The sequence below is a fragment of the Astyanax mexicanus genome, chromosome 1 (genome assembly GCF_023375975.1).
Source record: "Astyanax mexicanus isolate ESR-SI-001 chromosome 1, AstMex3_surface, whole genome shotgun sequence".
NCBI classification, from domain to species: Eukaryota; Metazoa; Chordata; class Actinopteri; order Characiformes; family Acestrorhamphidae; genus Astyanax; species Astyanax mexicanus.
Window position 1 is genome coordinate 119,521,260 of NC_064408.1, and position 23,976 is coordinate 119,545,235.

Sequence of the window (23,976 nt, forward strand, 5' to 3'; positions counted from 1 at the left end):
ATAGATAGATAGATAGAATAGTACAACAACATGAAGACAAAGTGAACCATTAAGGGCAACTTCCAACTTAAATATTGAGAGGATAGAAAGTTAAGGTTGATAGACCCACAGACAGATAGCTAGCTATACTGACAACTGGAATATTACAATGTATTCCAGACAGACAGACAGGCAGACAGGTATAATGCCAATACCAAAAAGAACCAATTTGACACTTATAGATCAAGTATTTAGGAAATGTATAGTTGATTGCCTCAAGTTTGGGAAAGCAAGAAAAGCAACACATTAGTCAACTAGTTATCAACATCTACAGGACAGGGGGTCCCCAAATAACTACCCAGCTATCTGGGACCACCACCAGCACCCAGTACCCACCAGAGCAGCAACTGGACCACCCATCATCCACTTACCTAATTTCATTAGGGAAGCCAGCAGGATCCACAGGAATATCACGAACGGGGGTTTAACGTGTCCGTAGTCGAAGGACAGAACCGGGAAAAGCTTCTTGGTGTAGTTGCTGGCATGAGACCCTCCGTGTCCCGGGCTCCCGTTCTGCTCCTTCGGGGCTCCCGGTTGGGGGGTCTTGTTCGGGGTACTGGCCGCTCCAAGGGGCAGCAGACAGCAGCCCAGCACCACCACGGAGAGCACCAGCAGATACCCCGACCTCCGCGGGTCCACCACGGCTCCGGGAGCGGGGAGAGCACGGCGAGGACTCGGCATGCTGGAGCTCGGTTTAAAAAAAATCTACTTGGGTTAACTATAACTAACTAATCTTAAGATACAGGTGACTTACAACCTTAATAACGTAACTCCAGTTTCCACCACCACCATCATCTTCATCATTATCCTCTTCTTCTTTTTCTCTTTGGGTCCTCTGTTTTTGGTTAGCAGCCGGTTCTGATCCACCTTCAGCCGGCTGGGAGGTCGGACAGATGGACTGAACACAATAGAGCCCAGCAGAACCTTCAGGAACCTTAAGGAACCCAAAGGAACAAAGCCAAGCAGCTACTAGAGCTGCTAGCTGCTGCTGCTACCGCTGCTGCCCCTACCTACTTCCTAGCCAGCCAAGCCACCCAGCCTGCCTGCCTGTCTCGTCACGCGGTGCAAATTAGGCAGCTTAGCTTAGCTTAGCTTAGTCTAGTTAGCTTCCAGGCTAATTTAAAGAAAAAGGCACGCCCTTGCCAGGTACTATGTAAGCTAGTTAGCTAAGTTTAAGCACTTTAGGTTAGCTACTTAGCTAGTCTAGCTTTAGCTTGGCTTGGCTAGATAAGTAACTAGTTCTAGAGCTGACTGGAAAACAAAAAAAACAACACATGTGGTGTGTAAGTTAGTTACTATGTAGTGTGTGTTATGGTGGAAACAGCTAAGTTAGATAAGCTAACCTGGCTAGAAACTTAGTTTTCTAGCTATAAATACCTATAAAACTTACAAACGTTATAAATGCAGGCTAGCTAACTAACTAACGTTACCAAATAATACGTCCATTCAAGTCCAACTGAATACGGGGTCCGTGTGTTGTTTTATTTTTTTTATAAAGCTGAGGTAAATTTATTTTAAGTTAAAAAATAAAGCTGTGAAAAAAAAGGAGAAGCTGAGGTAGGTAAGTTAGGTTAAGAAGTTTAGCTCCAGCCCTCCGAGGAGAAGAGCGAGCGTGTCCGTGCCCCAAGCCGAGGAGGCGCACTCTGAAGCCTGCAGAGGATGGTGAATATCCCCGGTGAACACTCAGCGGTTGATAACCTTCAAATTCAGGGTCAGATTTGAATTTTTAACCGTTTGCCCGAGTAAATTAACGGAAATAACGGAAGAAATTAATACATATTTTTTTATTTTTTTATTTTAAACTTTCAAAACGCCAACGGCTTTTTTTCCAGCAGCAGAGAATCTGACAGAACGTTCCTGGGATTTTGAATTTTGAATTTAGCGCGACTCGCAACAAACAGCAGCTCGCGCCTTCCCGCGCGCTTAACTTTAAGTTGGGAATAAAACGATAATAATACTAATATTAATCTTTAAAATGAAAAGAAATGCGCGAGTTCTCTGTTTTAAGCGTGGCCACGTCCTTCCAAGACTAGAACGCTCTTCACGGAGCTCTTCAGAGACAGCAGGGATCGTTATATGTCCATGCTGCAGTAAGAGTGATGCTGAATAAATAGTTACAAGCTTTAAAACACACCCTTTTGGAAAGATTTGGATGCGTGAGGAAGGAACTGTATGGGACAGAAGCTATGAGGGAGCCCCCCTCCCTACAGCTGTATCATGCAGTGTATTTCGACCCCAGAGCGCCATCCCGTGGTAAGGAGTGTCTCAAATCAATGACCTTGCTGTCCATGAATGGAGCAATTCAAAGGACATCATCTCTTTAGGCCCAAAACTCCAGTCCCCTCCCTGTGGACTGAGGGTGGGTGCAAGGGGGTGCCATCCCCCGTATAAAACTGCCATCTACTGCCCATTCACCTTGAATTGCATCATTGTTATTCCACTATAAATATCGTTATATTGGGTTATGGAATGTACCAATGTCCAGCATCACTGGGAGATTCTCACGTAGTCAGGTTGCAGATGATAAAGCATAATGTATTCTTATGTCATAGTATTAAAGGGCCAATATACGCCAACAACAAAAACAAAAAAATAGGTCACACACACACTAATATTTAATTGAACCGCCTTTATCTTTGATTGTGGCATGCATCCGAAAAGCTTCTGCAATGTCACAAGATTTATTCCAATTCAGTGATGCATTAATTAATTTTTCACCAAGATCTTGCAGCAGAATTGATGATGGTAGAGTCTGACCACTGTACAAAGCAGTCTCCAAATCTCCATCCAGCACATTCCAAAGATTCTCAATTAGGTTAAGATCTGGACTCTGTGGTGAACTCTCTCAATCCATGTGTGAAAATGATGATCTCATGCTCCCTGAACCCTGAACCCTTTCACAATTCCAGCTCCATGAATCCTGGCATTATCATCTTGGAAAATGCCCGTAATCAAAAGGGAAGTAAAAATCCATTAATGGAATAACCTGGTCCATATTCAGTATATTCAGGTAGAGTCAGCTGACCTCATTCTTTCAGCACATACTGTTGCTGAACCTTAACCTGGAGACCAACTGCAGCATTAACAACCCCACATCATTTACTTACTTAAATCCAGGTGGAGACTTTTTTTTTGGCCAGGCAGCATACTAGACCATGTTCTTGCTGGTTGACTAGCTTTCCAGCTTTTACTAGCTAGTTGACTGGCCTGGTCAACCAAACTTAATCACAAATATATCATTTACTACTTTTACGAAAAGGAAGGTTACTCAAGTGTACTATTAGTATGCTTTTTTAAAAACTAAAATTAAGCAAGTATGTTTTAAGTTTACTTTTTCTGTACTTATCAGTGACATACTAAACATAATTATACTTAAGTATACTTGGCTAATACTGACAAGTATACATAAAAGTCTAAGTACATGGTTGTACTTAATCTTTTGATCAAGATATACTTAAGAAAAGTACAAATAAGTATTTTCACCCTATATGTAAAGTATGCTTAACTTGTAAATTGAGGTGGAATAGCTTAGAGTAAATAGTACATGAGAGGCACTGAACCTGATCATTTTAAATGTAATTAACCAACACAGAACAGATACGCATTTGGCAGATTTTATTGAAAATATTCTTTCAAGGTATGAGAGTTATCTAACAGGCTTCATTCATATTGTAATCCATTACCACATACATATCCTGAGTATTTTTGATTATGTTTATATGTGTAGATATGTGTGAATCTTTTTAAAGAACAGTTAAAAAGACCTACATCCAAACCTAGTAGTATAGTATACTTCACAATGCAAAAGTGTCAAGTTAAATTAAAATACTTAAGTATGCTTCAAGTATAAAACCACTAGACTAATAGTTTACTGAGAGTATAGTTAAAAGTGTGTTTTAATAAGCTAAAAATTGAAATAGAAGTTTATAAGTAGTAAACTAACAGAACACCTATAAGTTCGCTTTTAATATAATTTAGTAAATATAATAAGTTTACTAAATTTATAACTAAAGTACACTTAAAGGTTTACTTCAAGTGTACAAGTTGTAAACTTAGAATACATTTCTAGTTTAATAAGTTTTATTTTTGCCCATATTAGTAAACTAGTTGTGTACTCACCCAAAGCTTTTGCTTAAAAGTATACTTTTATATACTACAATTGGGCCAATTTGGTCCCAAGAAGTATTGACTTGCAAGTCTACTACAAGTACATTAATCCTAGTATACTTACTACATAATATATACTTGGGAAATAAACTTAAACTTTACTTAAATTTACTTATTAAAAAAATGTATGAATACTTTTTTTCATATAGGTAGTAAATTGCTAAACTGATTAACCATCCCAACCATCTTGTCCAGTTTAAACTGCCAGTGAATTTTCAGCAGGGCACACAGAGTTTCATTCCATATAATGCTCATATGTTAATTGTTTAGTTTTTTTATGTAATAAAAACCTTTACATACATTTAGCAGTGTAGTCTCATCATTTACACTCTACACCACTTTATACCACCTCAATATGACCTATGATTAGACTTTCAGCTTGAACCACCCCAAGCCTGAGTAAAGGGCTAGTCAAACGTTCAGTAATGCAAAATATTCATCAGCAGATGAACTACGTTTTCTGACTGTACACCAGCAAAGTGCAGCTTTGCTATAGGGAGTGGTTTCCTATAAAGTCATTATCGTAGGAAATTCTCCATTTATATCATTAACTAAGTGAAACTCCAAAAACAAGGTCTGCTTACTTTATGCTAGTGATCATGAGGGACTGCAGCTGATACCAATATAAAAAGGGTTTGATTGACAGCTCTTATGTTGCATGGACCAACAATGAAAGATTGTTCCAGCTGTAAATACTAGTGCATCTGAAATAAATATATAAACATCATTAAAAAGTTACTTTATTTCAGTGATTCAGTTCAAAATGTGAAACTCACATATTATATAAATGTATTACACAGATAGTAATCTATTTTAAGTGTTTCTTTTTTTATTTTATTGTTGATGATTATGGCTTACAGACAATGAAAATGTAAAAATCGGTGTCAATTATATAAGACCAATTGGTACTTTTGGCAGTGTGGGCTGTCTAGTCCTGCTGGAAAAAGAAATCCGCATCTCCACGTAGATTTGATATAACAAAGTGGATCAACACCAGCAGATGGCATGTCTCTTCAATCCATCACTGATTGGTGGAAACTTCACACTAGACCTCGAGCAGTTTGAACTGTGTGTCTCTCCCCACTCTTCCTCCAGACTCTGCTCCCTTGATTTACAAATGAAATGTAAAATTTACTGATGATCAGTGTCCATCAAGTCCAAAGTGCAGTGCAGTGTGGGCAGTGTGCAAAGTCCTGCTGGAAAATAAAATCTGCATCTCCATAAAAGTCGTCAGCAGAGGGAAGCATGAAGTGCTGTAAGATTTTGTGGGAAAACAAAAAAAAAAAAAGAGGCACCTTCTGATTTTATGTGTATCAGAGGAAGCATGTTCTGGCTTTCTTCTTTGTCAGTAGCATGTGCAAGTGATAGAGGGAGTGCTTGGGAGTGGGTTGAATAGTTGGCTTAGCTAAATTTGGGAGAATAATGGGTTTAAAATATTAAATGAGGTGTGGTGTATGTACAAATGTGCTGTTCTTTAGAAAACTGACATTCCTGTCAGTGATGAGTGTATATAAACTTAACATCCCACTCCTATTGCAGAGACTGTCAGTCCGAGACCTGCTGCATTTTGTTGTCCTTCATTTTCAGCTCAAGGCCACAGAATTGGACAGATCGAAAACTGCAATGCAGCTTGGAGCCCTGCCATGCCTGTGCGTTCACATCTTCTATCTGCTATCTGATGTGATTCAGAGCTATTTTAGGAAGCTGACAGCCCTGAAAGCACTATAACACACTATAACTCAGGCCTGCTGTTTCATATAAGCCGTCTGCTGATGCTGATAGCTGATAGCATCATACTACCTACTCCCAGAGAGAATCACCCCTTCTACAGTGGAAGACAGGCAAGTCAGCATGAACCACGTTTACTGGTGAGGTCACGCGAGGGCGTCGGCCAGTTCTGACACCCCTGACTGCAGAGTGTTTGGTCATGCGTGATGACACGCTCTTCTGCCAAGAACATAGATCAGTCTTGTTTAAAAAAGTACAACTGCTTGTTCAGCCTGGAGGATGATAATTCGTTTGTTTGTTGAAAGGCTAAATCCTTGATGCAGATTTAGAATTGAATTGTCATGCCTGGTTAGAAGTGACTCTTTGTTCACCACAGTCACTATTCTGTTGTTCTGTTGTATTCTATTCTGTTGTAGTGTGACCATACGCCTGACAGAGTCAAACTATTTCTCATAATGCAGGAAAAGTCGTGATGTTGTAAGTTCATTGTGTATTATGAGGCGTTCCTCCAAGGTCATATGTTTACCACCTCATGTTAATCATAATTCACAGGAATCACTGGGCCTCCCTACAATAGATTAAGAAATGTCCTAACAGTGTCCTGACTGTGTTGGGTTCATGGTGTGATTTTAAAGAGGAGAACTGTTCACAGCTCTGCTCTCATAATGATGAATATTGACGGAACCATTGTCCTCATAAACTGAAGTATTTCCATCCATAAATTGACAATTCCGCTAAAAACATTACTGTGCAGAACAGGAGCCTTATGTTGACCATGTCCAGAAGTGGCATTGACTTCTCAGGGCTGAGAAATATCTGGAATGAAGTGGAAACAAGCTGAACACAGTGTATAGCGGTCAGATAGATCAGTTTTCCAGTATCTTGCAGAGTGTTATTAGCAATAAGACCAAAAGCCAGGGTTTGTCATGGTATGGTGGTGTCATGATAAACTTCTGGGAAGCAGCTTTAATACAAGAAAGTTCTCACCTGAGATTTAAGAGCAACGTATGCTGCCTTTAAGACAACGGCCCCTATCGTACACCCTGCGCAGCGCTATCTTACAACCCATCAACAGTCTACTGTAGGAATGGGCGTGCTGGTCTGGAAGTGAGGTGTGTTCAGGTAAATTTCTAATGTGTTTCTATATATTTTGGTGGTGAAAAACACAGGAGCTCCACTGACTGATTAAAACCCTGACAACAGTCAATCATCAGAGTCCATTTCTATACTTGCTCCCAGCGCTCATTAAACGTTTTACTCAACAATAAACAGAATAAAGAATAAAATAACATTACTGTTCCCTTAAATGAGCTGCTGGTGTATCTTCACAGCGTGAACTCACAGGTCTGTATACTGTGCTGCGCTGTTAAGATACGAACGCGCCAAAGTCAGAGCTCACCTGCATTGTAAAGGGAATGATAACTGGCACACTGACTTATACTGGTTTATTTTACATTACGCCCAAAACACACCCATGATAAAAAAAAGAGAATTAGTAAATGCCTTTTGCAAAGACACATCGACATGCCCTAAATCCAGCTACACGCTTTGCAATTGACCGGTGTGCTATAGATTGCTAAAATAGAGCCCTAAATATTTTAATGTATAAGCAAGACAATGTAAAATCACATGCTGTTCACATTACAAAGGCATGGCTGGTCTGTTTGAAGCCATAGTGTTTCCCGAGAATGTGTGAATTTTTTTTTTAAATGTGACAATGACAACCATGTCACCCATTGACATGTTTTCAGTAAAAATGAGAAAGGAAAGTTTTGTCCATATGCAGCTCTGAAAAAAAGAGACCACTTAAAAATGATGAGTTTCTTTAATTTTAGCAAATTGAAAACCTCTGGAATATAATCAAGAGGAAGATGGATGATCACAAACCATCAAACCAAACTGAACTGCTTGAATTTTTGCACCAGGAGTAAAGCAGCATAAAGTTATCCAAAAGCAGTGTGTAAGACTGGTGGAGGAGAACATGATGCCAAGATGCATGAAAACGGTGATTAAAAAATAGGGTTATTCCACCAAATATTGATTTCTGAACTCTTAAAACTTTATGAATTTGAACTTGTTTTCTTTGCATTATTTGAGGTCTGAAAGCTCTGAATCTGCATTTTTGTTTTTTCAGCCATTTCTCATTTTCTGCAAATAAATGCTCTAAATGACAATATTTTTATTTGGAATTTGGGAGAAATGTTGTCTGTAGTTTATAGAATAAAACAACAATGTTAATTTTACTCAAACATAAACCTATAAACAGCAAAATCAGAGAAACTGATTCAGAAACTGAAGTGCTCTCTTATTTTTTTTCCAGAGCTGTATTGATTGTATTGTTGTAAAAATAACATTACTTTCCCTTTTTCCTGAAGTTTCTAAGACCTAGAGAAAAAACTACAAGGTGGACTTTAGTTCAAATCTAATTCTATGTGATCTAAAATAGGAGCGGCCACCAGGCAGGAATGCTTGAACGCTTGAACTTGAATGAATATTTGCGTGAAGTATGAAGCTCTTTTCCGAACGTAGCATTACTGTAGGGGCTCTCAGTGTGGACATTATAGGTTTTCCAGCGCCTGGCACAACCTGAAGCACTTAGAAAGTCAGTTTGGTGCAGAGGGGGAAGAAGGCCTGGCAGAGCATTTGATGAATCGTAATTACAGCTGACCTCGGCATAAACCCATTAACCTCGGTACCAGCGCTTTACTTTTCTACCTCTTCTGCCTCTCTGTAATTTTAGCTGGTTGTACTGTGGGCTTTTCTGTTGTGGCGGCTCCCTCAGGCTATAAAAAGCCTCGGCGCGATCGACAAATTACATCAAACACTCAGAGAAAATAAAAGGACGCACGCTGGTGTGGTTGGAGAGCGTAGGACGAATTTAGCCAGGCTGCAGTTACAAACATTCCAGATTTATTCATATGGCTTTTTAATTGCACGTAAATACATCAGGGAAATGAGAACAAGTGAACCCAGAGATTTGTGAGTGGAATGCAAATATTGAGCAAACATGAGCCTGATGGCATCATGCCTAATACTTTCTTAATACTTTTGACTTCAGAATAAACAATGAGGGTATACATGTGTCCATATAGTGAATTTTAATGCAGTTGTTGGTGCAGTGAATTAAAGAAAAGGCTGCTTCTATTTGTCAAGCAATTGTTTGTTGAAACCAACAGAGATAGATAGATAGATAGATAGATAGATAGATAGATAGATAGATAGATAGATAGATAGATAGATAGATAGATAGATAGATAGATAGATAGATAGATAGATAGATTGATTTGCAAAGACAAATTATGTCAGCTGTACTACAGGATGTGCAAGTACACAGTTATATAATAATTTGGCAGTGAAAATTATATATAAATGGTAAAACGTGGACAATAAATAAACTATTAGTGCAGATTATGATACACTATAAAAATATTATAAATAGGTGTCACCTGGGCCAGGACAAAGTGAGACAAGTGTTGATTAGAAAGCACAGGTATATTGTTAACACAGATCCCACAGGGATTGGTGTGCACAGTACAACTAATGGACCTACACTGTAAAACAATCAGGAGTAAGGGGAAGAGAGTACTCAGAGAGGTAAGCAAGGTCGGTAACTAAAGATCAACAGCAGAACTATAGCAGTGTTTCTCAACCAGGGTGCCGCGGCACCCTGGGGTGCCGTCTGGCTTCATCGGGGGTGCCGTCAAAATATTGCGCCTCACGTGCATATTTCCTTTCAGCTCGTGTCGGGGTGTGTCCCAATTCACAGGCAGCATACTCTGAAGCATGCGACCCACAGAGGCGGTGTATTACTGCGCAGCTGTGACGCAATCTGTCTTCGAATACAGCCTCTGAAGGATGCAGCCCCTAAATTGGGACACACTGTAAAGTTTTTGTCCCCCACGCGATGCACGCGCTATTTTATTTCATATTCCGCCAGCAACACCCCTCGTTCTCACCCCCCCCCCCCCCCCCGTAAACTGGGGTGCCTTGACATCTCGCATATATTTAAAGGGTGTCGTGATAGAAAAAAGGTTGAGAAACGCTGAACTATAGGGCTAGACAAGAGGGTAAACTAAGAGCAGAAAAGAGTCAATAGCAATAAGACAAGAAAGCACAGAAAGCAAGGAAAACGAGTTGTAACAGAGCTAGTAAACTAGATAATACACGGTAGAGAACCAAAGGAACAAAGGGCTATTTATACAAACACAAACAGGTGTGGGAAGTGAGCAATCAGAAGGAGGAAGAGTCTGAAGTCTGAAGAGTCATGTGTTCAGCCGAATCGTTGTAGTCCATGGGCTGAGAATGCTGGGAAATGGAGTCTTTAGAAGAACAGTTGTCCTGAATGGGCAGACCGACAGTGTCAGGACTGACAATAGGGCACCTCGACCTCAGAGGGTGTGTCCATGAAGTGACCAGAATGAAATGAGATGTTTTGAAGTGCGTATCTTTAGTTTGCATTAAGCTGTGAGGCTAGTTTAGCTAAATAACATGTACTGGAAGGTTGTGGAAGTCAGTTAGCATTGTGTTAACTCATCAGGCACCCTCCTCAGTCCTCACAAAGTATCATGTTGTTCAGTAATCTCTAATAGACTTGTTTATATGGTTTCTGTCATGGTGACGAGCTGTTATCTCTAAAAAATGGACAAAGATGTGCTGCTGCATCACTAAACAGTAGCATTAGCCACCCTGAAGCCATAATGTTGTGTCCTTTTCTGTTGATAACAGTATGTCATACAGTGAGTTTGGATACTGAAACCTGCCATTTACATGAGCAGCCTTTTTAGTCCAGGTAACACATTGGAAAATGATTGTGTGTCTTCTTTTATTTACTGTATTTTTCGCACTATAAGGTGCACTTAAAATCCTTTAATTTTCCCAAAAATCATCAGTGCTCCTTATGTATGAATTCTACCAGTCAGGTATTAAAGAGCAGTAAAGCCACACTACTGAAGTACACCATTATATGAGTTTCCAGCAAAGTTTCCCCAGCACTAAGGCTAGGTGCAGCAGCATTTACATTAGCAGCTAACCGCAGTGCTAGCTCTTTCGCTGTTCAGAGGCGAATATATTGACCAGAGTGATGAGACTTCCCTATAAGAAAATTCCTGTGCTTTAGTATTTTGTAGTCATTTTTTAAAGATGGAGTAGATACAGATAAAATACTATAGGCCCTATTGTACATTCTGCGCAAGGCGCATTGTGATGCTTATTGCTATCTTACACCCCGTCAACAGTCTATTTTTACGCCTTGAGCACACATCGCTAAAATAGCATCAGAGTTTATTTATAAATCTACTCTGATTGGGTGTGGTGGTCTGGAAGTGAGGTGTGTTCAGGTAAATTTCTGGACTGTTTCTATCATAAAGGTGGGAAATACAGGTGCATCACTGACTGATTAAAACTCTGACAGCAGTCAGCTGCCCAATCCTACGCTCAGCACGTGAACACCCCACATTACACACCCAAATAAATATGCTGCAGCATGCAAATCTCAACAATAAACAGAATAAAGAATAAAATAACATTGCTGTGTATCTTCACAGTGTGAATGCGCAGGTAGCTATCCTCTGCTGAGAAGCGCAAAGTACATACTTTTAGCATTAAAATTAATACATACCTACATACATACTAAATGTACTACTTTGGAACAATTTATGGCAACTTAAGTATATGTAAATTGTAATTAAGTTAAAAGGTTGTGTTTGAGTGCTTTTTTCATAATTTTTAATACACTTGAAGTATATTGTAAATGTACTTCTTTGCGTATTGATGCACATATTGTGTACACCTTAATGGCAATGGGGAAAAAATAGACTAAAATGCACTTTAGGCAGTATTTAATGCTATATATATATATTCTATCAACACCACATTTTACCATATGTTGACCATTACATGTTCAATTGAATAATTTTAGGTGTTTTCAATTCATTTTGTAAAGGCTTCTTAGTAATATTAATTCATAAAATTACCTCTAAATTATTTAATATTAGAGTGAAAAGCCTTGAAATTTGGGTATGTAATTTTAGGCGGACGTTTCATTTAAACGTTTCATTTAAAGCATATTACTTAAAAAAATACATTTTATGGAAATACAGAGAAATTATATTTAATGTGTATTTTTGTGTATTAAGTATATTAAAAGGAAAATGCACTTTTCCTACTAAAGGGAACACCCTTTATTTCAGAAAAAAACAACTATTAATTAATAAGCAGTTGTTTGTCTAAATAGTGCATGTTAATGCTGTGGATGTCCATTATATTCTTCATATAAAATGCAGTACATTTGTATTGTCCTCTTGTTATGCTAAATCTCTGTACTCTATTTTACTTTCTGTGTTTAAAATGTTATAAAATATCATAGAAAGCACTGCGGCTAGTTTATTAGCACTACCACATCCTACCCAAATATACACTGACCCCGTTTCTAGCTCACGCTAACACAAGGGTGTAATAAAACGAGAACAAAACATTTGTGTGAAAGATGTTTTGAGCCACAGTGTGGGCGAGTGGCCTGTTTGAAGCTCCTATTTTAGCCTCAGTGTCCATCGAGTAAATGTCATGTTTTCTCGTCCTGCTCTTCAATCACACAGAAAAACAACTTAATGAGCCCAAAGTCCGGGGACACAAAGCCGAGGCCAAACACATAGTTTCTGCTGGTGGACGGCACGGTGAGGAGGGTGAGGACGGGGCAGAGCAGACGTGTGTGTAGTTTATGTAGTGTTGTGTCGGCGTGCTAAGCTATGAGCTCAGCGGTTAACGGGCAGTTACATTAATAATGTCTGACCACAGAAAAGAACAGACAGAGCACAAACATGCCTGTCATCTGTCTGATTACACAGCGCTCAATTTACGGCTAAATGACTTAAAGATTTAATCATATTTCTCCTAATGATACACTGTCGCTAAAACTACAGCTATATTTCAGAGGAGGTTAGTGGAATCTGTATAAGAGTGGAATACTCCTTTCTAAATGCTGAATACTGACATGGGCAGCAGTAGTAGTAGCAGTAGCTCCGGGGTTATTGAGCATGAGGATGTGGGTGCCACTGTTGGGTCCCCTTGTGAAAAAAAGTATACTTAAATGTGTCCTTCCACTAAAATCCACTTTTTTTGTTCTTTGTGTAATACAGTAGGTCTCTCTGAGTTGTATATGATGAGGCTGCACATTAAACTGTTCCTCAAACTCCATTGTCTGCAGTAGCTAGTAAAAGAAAATCCTCAGAAATATGAGTTGATCAGGAAAAGCACTGTGTCTACATCATCCCGTGAATTAGTATTCATGGCCCCGTCCACCTCGGCTCGGGACCGCCCACAGACAGAGCTGAAGCCAGGCAGCGACATGGTCTCACCGTCAGATAGGAACAGCATGGCAATTCATTCCTGTGTTATTTGTGTGAATATCACTTCAGTGTTTATATTCTCGAAGCTACGAAACAAAAGCTGCCTGGGTGGCTCGGCTGCGGCTCAGCCAACCCTGGTAGGATTTTTACTTTTTACTCTGGACCTGGATTATCCACCTCTGTGTGTAAGTAATTAGGTTTACATAGGATCTCCGGTGGATTTTGCATTTTACTAATGCAAAATCCATCTGAATTTTCTAAGACTAGGTCAGTGGCTGAACTGCACTTAGCAGGTTTAGCATTACACATGTTATAAAGTAACACATAACATTGCAAAGACTGTTATTAGTGTAAAAATGTTTTTCTTTAAAAACATTACAAACTGTTGGCCATCTCACTGCCTCCTGGTGTCGCAGTGCTGTTAGCCAATCAGAGACCATATGTTTGCATGTATGAATATTCATAAGCAAGAGCCGGGGCGCCAAGTGGTCCAGCGGTCTAAAGCGCTGCCACTATGAAGCGGTGAAAAAGAAGCGGCGGCTGGCTTCACATGTATCAGAGGAAGCATGTGTTAGTCTTCACCCTCCTGGTGTGTTGGGGCATCACTAGTGATAGGGGGAGTCCTAATGAGTGGGCTGGATAATTGGCTATGTAAATTGGGGAGAAAATGGAAAAAATTAGAAATTAAATTATAAAAAAAAAAAAAAGCAAGAGCCAAAATCCTATCGTTTCTCCCCCCATTAAAAACATATTAAAAGTGTGATAAATGCATAAATTTAGCATCACAATAATTTTGAGGGGCAACATATATAAACTGGTGAAAACAAAAGCAAGATATATCATTGCTACAAGGATCAGCTGTTAAAGTTATTTTACACTAAACACTAAACCAACCAAAGTAAACTTTTAAAGTACAGTTTTAACACGGATCAAGGAGAAACGCGGTGGGCTAGTCGGGAAGCCTCCCCCTCTCCACCTCGCTGGGGAGGATTTTTTAGGGTTTTTGAGTTCTTGCAGTGGGTTGTTGCGCTGATGTTAAAACTAATCTGGATGTACAGCGATTTTTCTTTTTTTTTTTTAAATCTGTGATGAGAATATGTTTGATAGCTGATTAAAAATATTTGTCTCTGAATCAATACACACAGATGTAACCCACTGTGTGCTTAAGAAAATACAGCCTGTGACAGTCAGTTAGCTTAACTTTGGAATTAGCTAGCTTAGATAGATGGTCTTGAGAGGTTTGAGAAAAAAAAACTATATATGTTTAACTTGCCCTGATGTACCTGATCAGCCAATAACTATTTTATTTTCAAATTTAGGATAGCACAACTTACTGTTAGCTATAATTAAGGAAAATTAATTTAGCTAACTAGTTAGATAGAAGCTGGATGTTGTGGATATCCAGAATTTAGTACTATACTTCGTTTAAATGAGTTTATTAACCCTGGTCTCTGCCCTAAAATTGTCCACTGGATCCAAATGATCAGCTAATAAACTACACATTATATATCAGGATACTTATTGTAATATATATATATATATATAAATCTAGGAAAAAAATTAAAGTTCATCACAGTGACCACCTTATCTTTGTCTCCTGAAGGTCTGCATGTCGTGCAGCCAGCGAGTCTGTGGTTTTAGACGTGATTCAGATTTAACCCGTACATTACTGCAGCCAGTGATTACAGCTAATGTATACGTATAATCAAATCATCATCATCATCATCATCATCTGACTGCTGACTAAGCTGCGGTGCATCATGTCTGCTCGGCCAGACCGGCTGCGGGGGTCTGAAGAAAGAAAAACTGGGGAAAGAAAACCAGAACACGCTGGAACCCGAGACAAGGCCAACAATTAGGATGAGCTTAACAGGTACAAATATACAACGTACCATTACACACCAGCCGTGACATTACATCATCTGTTACACGCAGCACTGTGCTCCTTCTGAGCTTCAGGACACTCCCTACTACTGATAAAACGTGTCAAACCCCTTTCTATGCCACTATGATCAGGAGATCTCCGGTTCGAATCCTGATCATGCAGCTTGCCATCAGCTGCCAGAGCCCCGAGAGAGCACAATTTGTCTTGCTCTCTCTCTGGGTGGGTACAGTAGATGGCGCTCTTTCCCCTCATCACTTCTAGAGTGATGTGGATCAGCACAAGGCTGTGTCTGTGAGCTGATGTATCGGAACCGAGTGCAATATTAGGGTGACATTAGCTAGCAGTTCGCCCCACGTAGCTTGTTTTAACACTGTAAATGGAAAGGCTACAGTCTTATATATATATATATATATATATATATATATATATATATATATATATATATTTTTTTTTTTTACTCTCCTCTGAACAGCAAAAGAGCTAACTAGGGCTTATCGCGGTTAGCAGGTAATTATAATGGTGTTCCAGCAGTGCTAGCAGGGGTTATCAGCAGGCTACAGTCCGATATACTCTCCTCTGAATAGCGAAAGAGCTAACTAGGGCTTAGTGTGCTTAGCAGGTAATGCTAATGCTGCTCCAGCAGTGCTAGCCGGGGTTAGCAGCAAGCTACAGTACGATATACTCTCCTCTGAACAGCGAAAGAGCGAACTAGGGCTTAGTGTTTTAGCGTGTAATGCTAATGCTGCTCCAGCAGTGCTATTTGGGGTTAGCAGCAGGCTACAGTCTGATATACTCTGCTCTGAATAGTGATGTCAGTATAGACTACAAACTAGTGATTTTTACATACTACTATTAGCTTTATCATTTTACATTTGTTTCATATCATTTATGAACAGCACATGATATTTACCTTTGTGTGAACATGTGTGTATTACATTTATATAATGCATTTTTTGCTCAGATTTTTCTTCTTCTTCTTCTTCTTCTTCTTCTTCTTCTTCTTCTTCTTCTTATTATTATTATTATTATTATTCTTCTTATTATTATTATAATAATTAATATTATTATTATTATTGTGCAGCCTAAAATGGTACTGATTGGTCAATAGGTGGCGCTATAAAAAGGAAAGTTCATTTTTCACATTTTGCTCAATAACTCAAGGACCATAAGACCATTCAAAATTCTTTTTTCACTTTGTTCCAACATCTACAACTACAATTTGAACTATGCACTTCCGCTCACTTAGATGTTTTGCTAATTTGCGTAATATGCAAAAATACTTTTGCGAACTAGTCCTAGGAACTTTGACCAATTCTGATATGTTCAAAATGCTTGTGAGAGCACGGACTTCAATATTCAATAATAAAAAAAGTTATATATGACCACCATATGCAAATGAGTCCTTCTGGATATACGCCCCATTCACTCCAACAGTTAAATCTGGAGCACTGTTTCTCAGCAAACGTGCAACCTAGCAAGCTGAAACTTGCGAAACTGCAAATTTATTTGATTTGATATTGACCTTTAATGATTGGTTTACCAATAGAAATTACATGGCATGAAATCTTGTTTTTTACCTTATATGGTTTCCATTTTTACTATATAGTTTGATTTACCCTGACTGTGAATTATTCTCGCAGGTTTCAGGTTGACTTTACATGAGGCAACAGTATTAAGCCAAGAGCTGATGATGATTTCCACTTTAACCCTCGCTTTAAGAATTCCCGTATTGTCTTTAAATCGCTTTGAACTATTAATATGAGTATGGGTCTCTAAATAAAATTATTAAGAGATTATTAAATATTATTATTATTATCATTTGTAGTAATAATAGTAGTAGTAGTAGATTTGTTTGCATGACTGGAAGCAAATGAGTCATTTTTGATTAGATTAGGACTTTTCTTTAGAATTAGATTTAAGTTGTCACAAGTGTCATTGCAATACTGACTACTCCAAATGGTGACTTCAGACATCCTGTCCCACCCTTCTGTGCTCAGCAGGGGTCACCCCTCTGGGTATAGCAGGGGGTGGGGATGCAAATGAGTGAGAGATCTTTTCTCAGTCTTATCAGTAACATCAGCTACTGTATGGTGGGTCACGAATACCTTTAATGCCCCCAACTGATCTCATCAGTCTCATCACTCCTCCCTACAGCACTGTATCAATCTGAAAAAATAAATAAATAAATAAATAAATAAATAAATAATAATAATAATAATAATAATAATAATAATAATAATAATAATAATAATAATAATAATAATAAAATTAATAATTATAATGTGGCTTTATTATCATTTATACCCTGCCCAAGGATACCCAAAGAACCCAAAAGGAGTCCCAAAATGCTATGACAGTAAGGACCTGTTTAGGAAATGACATGTCCTTCCTGTGACAAAGTGACTAAATGTGACTAAGAACATGTCTAAGTAATACGAGATCTTTGCATTTTACTGTTTCTGTAATATTAAAAAAAAAAAAATTGTCTCCACTTATTAACAGTGACATGTCCTTCCTGTGACAAAGTGTGACACTAAGTACATATCTAAGATATTTTACAAAATTTACAAGATATTCTTTTTGCATTTTTAATTTTGTGTAATATTTTAAAACATTTAATTTGTCTTAACAGTGATTTGTCCTTCCTGTGACAAAGTGTCACAGTAATACCGTAACTAAGTTACACAGTATTTGTTTTTTTTTACTGCTACAGACTGCTAAAGAAGTTAATTTGCCTTTACTGTAACATGTCCTTTCTGTAACTTTTTTTGCTTTTTTAATGTTTGTGTACTATTTTAAAACAGTTACCATGACATGTCATTCCTGCAACAAAATGCCACAGTAAGAATTTGTCTTGATCATGGTACATTCATGCTTTTTACTGCTATATTTAAACATTTAAAATATGTCATTTGTCCTTACTGTGACATGTCCTTACTGCGACAAAGTGTTACCTTAAGTACATTTCTAAGTAATACAAGAATTTTTTTCATTTAATTATTAATGCTTCTGTTTAACTTTAAAACAGTTAATTCGTCTTGACAATGTCCTTCCCGTAACAAAGTGTCAAAGTAAGTGTCTAATTAATACAAGATATTTTTTGTTTTTGCATGTTAATGCTTGTGTAAAATTTTAAAACAGTTAATTTGTCTTAACAGCGACATGTCCTTCCTGTGACAAAGTATCACAGAAATAACATGACTATGTTACACAGTATTTGTGTTTTTTACTGCTACAGATGGCTATAGAAATCAATTTGCCTTTACTGTAAAATGTCCTTCCTGTATCAAAGTGCCACAGTAAGTACATGTCTAAATAATACAAGATTCTTGCATTTTTTTTACTGCATTTGATGAATTTTAAAACAGCTAATGTGTTTTTACTGTAACATGTCCTTCCTGTAACAAAGTGTCACAGTGGTACAAGACACAAGATCTGTGCAAGTTTTTACAGCTTCTGTAATATTTTAAAACAGTTAATTTGTCTTAACAGTGAAATGTCCTTCCTGTAACAAAGTGTCAAAGTAATAACATGACTAAGTTACACAGTATTTGTGTTTTTTACTGCTGTTTCTTTACTTAAATACAAAGGGAAAATGAAATATCTGAATACCCAGCCAGTAAAGGCCCCTGTAGAAATAATACACACTAATAATTCTATATGTGAATATGGGGCTTTTAGCCATATTTACACAGTCAGTATGATACAAATGGTGGGCTTTAAGCAGGGGTGTTAAAAAGGGGTATTTATTCTTATTGTGTGTTTGCAGTTCTGCCAGCAGGTGGCGCCCTTTAACAGGCAATACAACACAAGTACATAAACAGTCTGAATTAGAACTGAATTAGAATTAGAATTATACATTTAGCATTTGAATTAATTTGAGACATTATTTCCAAAATCTTTGGGATTTTTTTGACAACTCTAGTTCACCAAGAGGGAAACTTTTACACAGGTGTGTTTGTGTAATAAATATAAATATAAATATAAACATACACTCCCCCTTAAAATTACAATATATACAGCACTTCAGTTTCTGAATCAGTTTCTCAGATTTTGCTATTTATAGGTTTATGTTTCAGTAAAATGATCATTGTTGTTTTATTCTATAAACCACAGACAACATTTCTCCCAAATTCTAAATAAAAATATTGTCATTTAGAGCATTTATTTACAGAAAATGAGAAATGGCTGAAATAACAAAAAAGACACAGAGCTTTCAGACCTCAAATAATGAATAAAGAAAGAAGTTATATTCATAAAGTTTTAAGAGTTCAGAAATCAATATTTGGTGGAATAACCGTGGTAGTTTTTAATCCCAGTTGTCAAGCATCTTGGCATCATGTTCTCCTCCACCAGTCTTACACACTGCTTTTGGAAAACTTTATGCTGCTTTACTCCTGGTACAAAAATTCAAGCAGTTCAGTTTGGTGGTTTGATGGCTTGTGATCATCCATCTTCCTCTTGATTATATTCCAGAGGTTTTCAATTTGGTAAAATCAAAGAATCTCATCATATTTAAGTGCTCTCTTATTTTTTCCAGAGCTGAATATTTATATGGAGACATGGTGGCTTAGTGGTTAGCACTTTTTCCTCCCCAGCACCGGGGTCTTGGGTTCAAGTCCCCATCTGGGTGGAGTCTCCATGTTCTCCCCGTGTCTGTGTGGGTTTCCCCTGGGGACTCTGGTTTCCTCTGGAGTCCAAAAACATGGAGATAAGGTAAAACTTGGATACTCCAAATTGTCAAGAAAAATTGCATACTCTAAAAACTGCCCTGCTGTGTGAATGTGATTGTGACTACTGTAAAAATGTCCTTACTGTCATGGCATTGTAGGACTCCATTTGGGATAAAAAGGGTAAAATGTTTTTGATTTTCGAAGAAATTTCATTAGAAGACAGCACTGCAAAAAGGACATGTCACACTAAAGACAAAGAAAAAAAAAACTGAAGTATGTCCTTACTGTGACACTTTGTGGCAGGAAGGACATGCCACACTAAAGACAAACAAAAACAGTTTCATGTATACAGGAAGGACAAACAATTTATTTAAGTATAAATGTAGCATTATAAAGCATATCTGTTGTGTTGCTGAGACATGTCCTGACTTTGACACTTTGTTGCAGGAAGGACGTGTTACAGGAAGGACAAATTAACTCTTTTTAAATATAAACATGGCATTATAAAGCATAAATGTTGTGTTGCTGAGGCATGTCCTCACTTGACACTTTGTTGCAGAAAGGACATGTCGCACTAATGACAAACAAACTGTTTTATGTATAAAAATAGCACGAAAAAGCATACATGTTGTGTTGCTGAGACATGTCCTCACTGTGACACTTTTTTGCAGGAAAGATGTGTTACAGGAAGGACAAATTAACTCTTTTTAAATATAAATGTGGCATTAGAAAGCATAAATGTTGTGTTGCTGAGACATGTCCTCACTTTGACACTTTGTTGCAGTAAGGACATGTCGCAATAATGACAAACAAACAGTTTTATGTATAAAAATAGCATAAAAAGCATACATGTTGTGTTGCTGAGACATGTCCTCACTGTGACACTTTGTTGCAGGAGGGATTTATCATGGGAAGAAAAAACAAACTTTTTACAAGTATAAATGTAGACAAATGCACATTGTTGCAGGAAGGAAATGACACATGATGGACAAACAATCTCTTTTTATGTCTAAATGTAGCATTATAAATCATAAATGTTGTGTTGCTGAGACATGTCCTTACTTTGACACTTTGTTGCAGGAAGGACATGTCACAGTAATGGCAAACAAACTATTTTATGTATAAAAATAGCATGAAAAAGCATACATGTTGCTGAGACATGTCCTCACTATGACACTTTGTTGCAGGAGTGATGTATTATGGGAAGAAAAAAATAACTTTTTTAAAGCATAAATGTAGACAAATGCACATTGTTGCAGGAAGGAAATGACACATGATGGACAAACAATCTCTTTTTACGTATAAATGTAGCATTATAAATCATAAATGTTGTGTTGGTGAGACATGTCCTTACTTTTACACTTTGTGGCAGGAAGGACATGTCACACTAATGACAAACAAACAGTTTTATGTATACAGTTAGAACAAACAATCTCTTTTTTACATATAAATGTAGCATTATAAATCATAAATGTTGCCGAGACATGTCCTCACTTTGACACTTTATTGCAGGAAGGACATGTCACACTAAAGACAAACAGTTTTTTGTATACAGGAAGGGCAAATAATCTATTTTTACGTATAAATGTAGCATTATAAATCATAAATGTTTGTTGCTGAGACATGTCCTTACCGTGACCCTTTGTGGCAGGAAGGACATGTCACACTAAAGACAAACAAACAGTTTTATGTATACAGTTAGAACAAACAATCTCTTTTTTACATATAAATGTAGCATTATAAATCATAAATGTTGTGTTGCCGAGACATGTCCTCACTTTGACACTTTATTGCAGGAAGGACATGTCACACTAAAGACAAACAGTTTTTTGTATACAGGAAGGGCAAATAATCTATTTTTACGTATAAATGTAGCATTATAAATCATAAATGTTTGTTGCTGAGACATGTGCTTACCGTGACCCTTTGTGGCAGGAAGGACATGCCACACTAAAGACAAACAAACAGTTTTATGTATACAGGAAGGACAAACTATCTCTTTTTACATATAAATGTAGCATTATAAATCATAAATGTTGTGTTGCTGAGACATGTCCTCACTTTGACACTTTGTTGCAGGAAGGACATGTCACACTAAAGACAAACAAACAGTTTTATGTATACAGGAAGGACAAATTATCAATTTTTACGTATAAATGTAGCATTATAAATCATAAATGTTGTGTTGGTGAGACATGTCCTTACTTTTACACTTTGTGGCAGGAAGGACATGTCACACTAAAGACAAACAAACTGTTTTATGTATACAGGAAGGACAAACAATCTCTTTTTACGTATAAATGTAGCATTATAAATCATAAATGTTGTGTTGCCGAGACATGTCCTCACTTTGACACTTTGTTGCAGGAAGGACATGCCACACTAAAGACAAACAAGCTGTTTTATGTAGCATTATAAATCATAGATGTTGTGTTGGTAAGCCATGTCCTTACTTTTACACTTTGTTGCAGGAAGGACATGCCACACTAAAGACAAACAAGCTGTTTTATGTAGCATTATAAATCATAGATGTTGTGTTGGTAAGCCATGTCCTTACTTTTACACTTTGTGGCAGGATGGACATGTCACACTAAAGACAAACAAACAGTTTTATGTATACAGGAAGGACAAACAATCTCTTTTTACATATAAATGTAGCATTATAAATCATAAATGTTGTGTTGGTGAGACATGTCCTCACTTTGACACTTAGTTGCAGGAAGGACGTGTTGCACTAATGACAAACAAACAGTTTTAAGGATCATTTTGTGCGATAAGATAATGTAAATGTTGTGTTACTGATGAAATGCTTTAAGAATAAAGCTTTTTTTCCTGAACATGAAGTGATTACTGAGTGTGATGAAGAGAGACAGTGTCCTGAAGAAGATCCGTCTCCTGTCTGAAGTGAGTTTAAGTGTCCTTAGTGAAGGTAAATCACATTTAGAGCAACAATAGCTCTCAGTACGGCCCACCTCCCTCTCTGAACTTCAAAGGCTCCTGAGCTCCTGCTCCAGATGTGTCCAGGCTGAAGCGCTGAGACAGCACACCTCTCATCATTACAGGACCAAAATTACGAGACGCCCTGCAGCTCTGCCTCCAACACAAACACACAGCAGCATTGTGGAAACTCTTACCTGTCAGAGACGAGTCTGCTCTGTGATTATTCACTCCATTCACTCCGTACTAACACTCTGTTCTTCAACATCCCGTACCAGACAGTCTGTAACGCTGCAGAAACGTCATATCAGGGGAACGTCAACTCATAAGTACAGATATTTAATGCAAATTACCTTTAAACATGATCGTACAATGCATATTTTTCCCCTAAAAATATGGTTACACCTTGGACAAACCTTAGTACCATTCATGTTTCCTGGTGCTTTTAATGCCTTGTATTATCAGCTAATTTTATGCTTTTTTCTATGTTTAATTGTGTTACAGAAAAGATAGTACAGGCAAGTTGTTCTACGTATACGTGTCCTTACTGTGACACTGTAACACTATTAGAGAAAGGACATGACACAGGAAGGACACATGAACTAAGTATATATTTTAAGTGTAAAGGTTTCAGTTAAAAAGCAGAATTGTACTTCTACCTAGACGTGTCTTTACTGTGACACTGTAACACTGTTGCAGAAAGGACATGACACAGGAAGGACACATGAACTAAATATACATTTTAAGGGTAAAGGTTACAGTTAAAAAGCAGAAATGTACTTCTACCTTTACTGTAACATGTTTGCCTGCATTGAAGTGTCACAGAAAGGACATGTCAACATAACAAAACATTTATACTTTATTACAGCCTCAAGTATACATAAGAACAGTTTATTTTACTTTACTGTGACATGTCCTTCCTGAAACACAGTGTCACAGTAAAGACATGTCTAAATAACACAAAAAATTAGTTTTTTACTTAAACGTAGTCTTTACCATACATTTAGTCCCAAAGTACCATGGCAGCAAGGACAAAATTTAGGCATTATTCTGCTAGTTACACTAATACTAGTTTTGATTGTCTATACACTGATATGTCCTTCCTGCAACAAAGTGTTACTGTAAGGACATGTCTCACAGTGTTTATTTAACTGCTACATTTATTCTTAAAAACAATAATGTCCTTTCTACACCAAAATCAATT

The 23,976-nt window shown here is 37.6% G+C and overlaps 1 protein-coding gene and 1 long non-coding RNA gene across 2 annotated transcripts in view; both read right to left on the reverse strand.

Annotated features, from left to right (window-relative positions):
- Positions 1-2,287, reverse strand: part of slc9a1a (solute carrier family 9 member A1a) — an 87,495-nt gene extending 85,208 nt beyond the window's left edge. The window contains exon 1 of the mRNA XM_022679862.2: positions 411-2,287. Within this exon, the coding sequence (XP_022535583.2) occupies positions 411-720 (310 nt within the window). The 5' untranslated portion in view covers positions 721-2,287. The remainder of the gene's footprint in view (positions 1-410) is intronic.
- LOC125784409 (uncharacterized) overlaps positions 1-23,976 on the reverse strand; it is a 144,875-nt gene that overhangs the window by 95,719 nt on the left and 25,180 nt on the right. The gene's annotated exons all lie outside the window — the stretch shown is intronic.